Raw genomic sequence first — 7534 nt, forward strand, 5'->3', positions numbered from 1 at the left:
CTTCCAAGATAACGTGCTCTCAAGAATACACAAGGTAGATTATGAAGGGGACGAAATATTGCCTGTAAAAAAGAAAGAGAAGTTAGAAGAATTGAAAAAGAGGGACTCAACATATGGACTCACTGGTCATCACCTTAACCGCTTGTAAACATTCGTTAGGTAAAGAAAGCCTACATAATAAAGAAAGAGCATGGGACGTGGACAAGATCTCATACCGTGTCCCGAAAACCTTCGTCAGTTACTTGTCAAATCAAGTCAGGATCACCAATGTTGACAATTTGACAAAGTAAAAGTCATATGCGAGATAATGTCCCACGACGAAATGATCCACTAAGAGAATATGGTCTACGAAGAATCAATGAAGTGCCCTGCAAGATACCAACCACGAAGTTGAAGTGGGAGAAATAAGCTAACTTGGCAAAAAAGATAACCTGCGAAGTAGATATACTGGGGAGCAAGAAAAGAGACAGTTTTCCCGACAAACCCATGTGAACGTAGCGAAAGAAGGGGAAAAACTGTATGGAAAATGGCTTGGGCGAAGTATAAGCAGTCCCGAAAGAAATCGGCGAAGGAAAATGAGATGTACCCCATTAGGGTTGATTGGTCTATAAATAGAGGTCCTTGGCCAAAGCAAGGGGGATTAGGGTTTCCTTGTATTCAAGAACTTGTATTTTGTTTCTTTAGAATTCATCAATAAAAAATTTTCTAGTTTATATCACTGAACATGTCTTAGATCTTGGTCATTTTCCTTTTGGGTGTACTACTGGATTTCCAGTAGTTACATTTTAGCGCCCAGAAACAGGGACTTAGATTGGGGATCCATCCTCCTCTAAGAGTTTGAGAGAAATAAAAACCATCTAAAAATCGTAATAACTTGAGATCCAGGCGAATTCGGAAGAGAAACGTTGGTGAGGAGGCAGACGGAGAATCAGACTCAACAAGGATCGACCGATGGCAGGAAAAGCGAAACAAGTGAAACCGCTAACAATGGCGAGAAGGAGCAAACGGTTGGACGCTCTAAAGGGAGGAGAGAAAAAAGAGGCGTCAGAAGAAGATGAAAGACAAAAAGTCATAAGGCAACGAAAAGGCAACCCGAACGTAGAAGATGAATCCATGAAGGAACATGGAGCTGTTACGGAAAAGAAAACGAACCGAGAAAAGGTGGGGAAGAACGATGGTGGTAAAGACGTGATATTGAAAGAACCAAGTAAGACACTTCGTCGAGAGAAGAGGAAAGCAGGAATGGCGAGACGAGATGATCAAGCAAAACGAGGAGAATATGAACGTAATGGAAAAACGGAGGTCGGAATTACACATGGAGAAAACACTAATTCGGAAACGATAACAGTTTCGTCTCGGAAAAGGACTTTATATCGGGAGGAAAATCCTTATAAGGATTACGAGGAAGAAGACGAACGAGGATTGCAGAAGAGAAGGCTGCTAGAAGGACACAACCAGGAAAGATATCTAAGGAGGATGCTAGTGGAGGCGAGATATGAAAATCATAGGCTAAAATACGACGATGAAAGGAGATGCGAGGACGAAAACAAACGCAAAGGGAGAGAAAGAGATATTGACGAATCAACAAGAGGGATTATGGACCTCGAGATCTTGCATGAGTTACGAAGATTGAGAACTCAGATGGGGAATTCGCACAAGCAAGATAGGTCTCAATGGATGGAAGAAAAGGTCAAGTTGACCACTATGATACGTGTAGGGATGCAAACAGTGCCTGGAGGAGAGCTGAAGAAGATTGACATAAAGAAGGAAAAGTCATTACAAAAGGATCAAAAGCCATGAGGTGATGAAACTGGAGGACACCAACATAGGAACTCAAAGCAAACGAAGCAGGGAGTAAACGCATGGACAGATCTAGAACTCCCAAAGATTAACACAACTGTGGAAAGGATATGGGAGGAAGTGACACTGACCGAGGAAATCCCAATGCCACCAAATTTGGGAAGAGAACCAGACCCTGAGAATAAGAGTCACGAGTTCTGCAGATATCATAGTTTTCACGGACATCACACAAACAATTGCAGGAGCGTCAAGAAAATCTTACTTCGCCTCATAGGGAAAGACAAAATCGCATATTACGTAGAGTACCGGGAATTACCATCCCCACCACATCATCACGGGGACCTGACAGAACGGCATCGAGTCAAAACAAACCATGGAAGGGAGTTATTTGGATGTCATCTGGTAGTGCATTCGAAGGGAGATTTCCTCAACTTCCAAGATAACGTGCTCTCAAGAATACACAAGGTAGATTATGAAGGGGACGAAATATTGCCTGTAAAAAAGAAAGAGACATTAGAAGAATGGCAAAAGAGGGACTCAACATATGGACTCACTGGTCATCACCTTAACCGCTTGTAAACATTCGTTAGTTAAAGAAAGCCTACATAATAAAGAAAGAGCATGGGCTGTGGACAAGATCTTATACCGTGTCCCGAAAACCTTCGTCAGTTACTTGTCAAATCAAGTCAGGATCACCAATGTTGACTATTTGACAAAGTAAAAGTCATATGCGAGATAATGTCCCACGACGAAATGATCCACTAAGAGAATATGATCTACGAAGAATCAATGAAGTGCCCTGCAAGATACCAACCACGAAGTTGAAGTGGGCGAAATAAGCTAACTTGGAAAAAAAGATAACCTGCGAAGTAGATATACTGGGGAGCAAGAAAAGAGACAGGTGTCCCGACAAACCCATGTGAACGTAGCGAAAGAAGGGGAAAAACTTTATGGAAAATGGCTTGGGCGAAGTATAAGCAGTCCCGAAAGAAATCGGCGAAGTAAAATGAGATGTACCCCATTAGGGTTGATTGGTCTATAAATAGAGGTCCTTGGGCAAAGCAAGGGGGATTAGGGTTTCCTTGTATTCAAGAACTTGTATTTTGTTTCCTTAGAATTCATCAATAAAGATTTTCTAGTTTATATCACTTAACATGTCTTAGATCTTGGTCATTTTCCTTTTGGATGTACTACTGGATTTCCAGTAGTTACATTTTGGCACCCAGAAACAGGGACTTAGATTGGGGATCCATCCTCCTCTAAGAGTTTGAGAGAAATAAAAACCATCTAAAAATCGTAATAACTTGAGATCCAGGCGAATTCGGAAGAGAAACGTTGGTGAGGCGGCATACGGAGAATCAGACTCAACAAGGATCGAACGATGGCAGGAAAAGCGAAACAAGTGAAACCGCTAACAATGGCGAGAAGGAGCAAACGGTTGGACGCTCTAAAGGGAGGAGAGAAAAAAGATGCGTCAGAAGAAGATGAAAGACAAAAAGTCATAAGGCAACGAAAAGGCAACCCGAACGTAGAAGATGAATCCATGATGGAACATGTCCAAATCGTGAAAGCTGGAGTTGTTACGGAAAAGAAAACGAACTGAGAAAAGGTGGGGAAGAACGATGGTGGTAAAGACGTGATATTGAAAGAACCAAGTAAGACACTTCGTCGAGAGAAGAGGAAAGCAGGAATGGCGAGACGAGATGATCAAGCAAAACGAGGAGAATATGAACGTAATGGAAAAACGGAGGTCGGAATTACACATGGAGAAAACACTAATTCGGAAACGATAACAGTTTCGTCTCGGAAAAGGACTTTATATCGGGAGGAAAATCCTTATAAGGATTACGAGGAAGAAGACGAACGAGGATTGCAGAAGAGAAGGCTGCTAGAAGGACACAACCAGGAAAGATATCTAAGGAGGATGCTAGTGGAGGCGAGATATGAAAATCATAGGCTAAAATACGACGATGAAAGGAGATGCGAGGACGAAAACAAACGCAAAGGGAGAGAAAGAGATATTGACGAATCAGCAAGAGGGATTATGGACCTCGAGATCTTGCATGAGTTACGAAGATTGAGAACTCAGATGGGGAATTCGCACAGGCAAGATAGGTCTCAATGGATGGAAGAAAAGGTCAAGTTGACCACTATGATACGTGTAGGGATGCAAACAGTGCCTGGAGGAGAGCTGAAGAAGATTGACATAAAGAAGGAAAAGTCATTACAAAAGGATCAAAAGCCACGAGGTGATGAAACTGGAGGACACCAACATAGGAACTCAAAGCAAACGAAGCAGGGAGTAAATGCATGGACAGAGCTAGAACTCCCAAAGATTAACACAACTGTGGAAAGGATATGGGAGGAAGTGACACTGACCGAGGAAATCCCAATGCCACCAAATTTGGGAAGAGAACCAGACCCTGAGAATAAGAGTCACGAGTTCTGCAGATATCATAGTTTTCACGGACATCACACAAACAATTGCAGGAGCGTCAAGAAAATCTTACTTCGCATCATAGGGAAAGACAAAATCGCATATTACGTAGAGTACCGGGAATTACCATCCCCACCACATCATCACGGGGACCTGACAGAACGGCATCGAGTCAAAACAAACCATGGAAGGGAGTTGTTTGGATGTCATCTGGTAGTGCATTCGAAGGGAGATTTCCTCAACTTCCAAGATAACGTGCTCTCAAGAATACACAAGGTAGATTATGAAGGGGACGAAATATTGCCTGTAAAAAAGAAAGAGACATTAGAAGAATGGCAAAAGAGGGACTCAACATATGGACTCACTGGTCATCACCTTAACCGCTTGTAAACATTCGTTAGTTAAAGAAAGCCTACATAATAAAGAAAGAGCATGGGCCGTGGACAAGATCTTATACCGTGTCCCGAAAACCTTCGTCAGTTACTTGTCAAATCAAGTCAGGATCACCAATGTTGACTATTTGACAAAGTAAAAGTCATATGCGAGATAATGTCCCACGACGAAATGATCCACTAAGAGAATATGATCTACGAAGAATCAATGAAGTGCCCTGCAAGATACCAACCACGAAGTTGAAGTGGGCGAAATAAGCTAACTTGGAAAAAAAGATAACCTGCGAAGTAGATATACTGGGGAGCAAGAAAAGAGACAGGTGTCCCGACAAACCCATGTGAACGTAGCGAAAGAAGGGGAAAAACTTTATGGAAAATGGCTTGGGCGAAGTATAAGCAGTCCCGAAAGAAATCGGCGAAGTAAAATGAGATGTACCCCATTAGGGTTGATTGGTCTATAAATAGAGGTCCTTGGGCAAAGCAAGGGGGATTAGGGTTTCCTTGTATTCAAGAACTTGTATTTTGTTTCCTTAGAATTCATCAATAAATATTTTCTAGTTTATATCACTTAACATGTCTTAGATCTTGGTCATTTTCCTTTTGGGTGTACTACTGGATTTCCAGTAGTTACATTTTGGCGCCCAGAAACATGGAGTTAGATTGGGGATCCATCCTCCTCTAAGAGTTTGAGAGAAATAAAAACCATCTAAAAATCGTAATAACTTGAGATCCAGGCGAATTCGGAAGAGAAACATTGGTGAGGCGGCAGACGGAGAATAATACTCAACAAGGATCGAACGATGGCAGGAAAAGCGAAACAAGTGAAACCGCTAACAATGGCGAGAAGGAGCAAACGGTTGGACGCTCTAAAGGGAGGAGAGAAAAAAGAGGCGTCAGAAGAAGATGAAAGACAAAAAGTCATAAGGCAACGAAAAGGCAACCCGAACGTAGAAGATGAATCCATGATGGAACATGTCCAAATCGTGAAAGCTGGAGCTGTTACGGAAAAGAAAACGAACCGAGAAAAGGTGGGGAAGAACGATGGTGGTAAAGACGTGATATTGAAAGAACCAAGTAAGACACTTCGTCGAGAGAATAGGAAAGCAGGAATGGCGAGACGAGATGATCAAGCAAAACGAGGAGAATATGAACGTAATGGAAAAACGGAGGTCGGAATTACACATGGAGAAAACACTAATTCGGAAACGATAACAGTTTCGTCTCGGAAAAGGACTTTATATCGGGAGGAAAATCCTTATAAGGATTACGAGGAAGAAGACGAACGAGGATTGCAGAAGAGAAGGCTGCTAGAAGGACACAACCAGGAAAGATATCTAAGGAGGATGCTAGTGGAGGCGAGATATGAAAATCATAGGCTAAAATACGACGATGAAAGGAGATGCGAGGACGAAAACAAACGCAAAGGGAGAGAAAGAGATATTGACGAATCAGCAAGAGGGATTATGGACCTCGAGATCTTGCATGAGTTACGAAGATTGAGAACTCAGATGGGGAATTCGCACAGGCAAGATAGGTCTCAATGGATGGAAGAAAAGGTCAAGTTGACCACTATGATACGTGTAGGGATGCAAACAGTGCCTGGAGGAGAGCTGAAGAAGATTGACATAAAGAAGGAAAAGTCATTACAAAAGGATCAAAAGCCACGAGGTGATGAAACTGGAGGACACCAACATAGGAACTCAAAGCAAACGAAGCAGGGAGTAAATGCATGGACAGAGCTAGAACTCCCAAAGATTAACACAACTGTGGAAAGGATATGGGAGGAAGTGACACTGACCGAGGAAATCCCAATGCCACCAAATTTGGGAAGAGAACCAGACCCTGAGAATAAGAGTCACGAGTTCTGCAGATATCATAGTTTTCACGGACATCACACAAACAATTGCAGGAGCGTCAAGAAAATCTTACTTCGCATCATAGGGAAAGACAAAATCGCATATTACGTAGAGTACCGGGAATTACCATCCCCACCACATCATCACGGGGACCTGACAGAACGGCATCGAGTCAAAACAAACCATGGAAGGGAGTTGTTTGGATGTCATCTGGTAGTGCATTCGAAGGGAGATTTCCTCAACTTCCAAGATAACGTGCTCTCAAGAATACACAAGGTAGATTATGAAGGGGACGAAATATTGCCTGTAAAAAAGAAAGAGACATTAGAAGAATGGCAAATGAGGGACTCAACATATGGACTCACTGGTCATCACCTTAACCGCTTGTAAACATTCGTTAGTTAAAGAAAGCCTACATAATAAAGAAAGAGCATGGGCCGTGGACAAGATCTTATACCGTGTCCCGAAAACCTTCGTCAGTTACTTGTCAAATCAAGTCAGGATCACCAATGTTGACTATTTGACAAAGTAAAAGTCATATGCGAGATAATGTCCCACGACGAAATGATCCACTAAGAGAATATGATCTACGAAGAATCAATGAAGTGCCCTGCAAGATACCAACCACGAAGTTGAAGTGGGCGAAATAAGCTAACTTGGCAAAAAAGATAACCTGCGAAGTAGATATACTGGGGAGCAAGAAAAGAGACAGGTGTCCCGACAAACCCATGTGAACGTAGCGAAAGAAGGGGAAAAACTTTATGGAAAATGGCTTGGGCGAAGTATAAGCAGTCCCTAAAGAAATCGGCGAAGTAAAATGAGATGTACCCCATTAGGGTTGATTGGTCTATAAATAGAGGTCCTTGGGCAAAGCAAGGGGGATTAGGGTTTCCTTGTATTCAAGAACTTGTATTTTGTTTCCTTAGAATTCATCAATAAAGATTTTCTAGTTTATATCACTTAACATGTCTTAGATCTTGGTCATTTTCCTTTTGGGTGTACTACTGGATTTCCAGTAGTTACATTTTGGCGCCCAGAAACAGGGACTT

The 7534-nt window shown here is 42.2% G+C and overlaps 1 protein-coding gene across 1 annotated transcript; it reads left to right on the forward strand.

Moving 5' to 3' along the window:
- Nucleotides 1-987: 987 nt before the first annotated feature.
- On the forward strand, nucleotides 988-1800 carry LOC113272256 (golgin subfamily A member 6-like protein 4). The gene has a single exon (XM_026522125.1). It carries the CDS (start codon nucleotides 988-990, stop codon nucleotides 1798-1800), a length of 813 nt encoding a protein of 270 aa, XP_026377910.1.
- Nucleotides 1801-7534: the final 5734 nt, after the last annotated feature.

The sequence above is a fragment of the Papaver somniferum genome, chromosome 1 (genome assembly GCF_003573695.1).
Source record: "Papaver somniferum cultivar HN1 chromosome 1, ASM357369v1, whole genome shotgun sequence".
Lineage (NCBI taxonomy): Eukaryota > Viridiplantae > Streptophyta > Magnoliopsida > Ranunculales > Papaveraceae > Papaver > Papaver somniferum.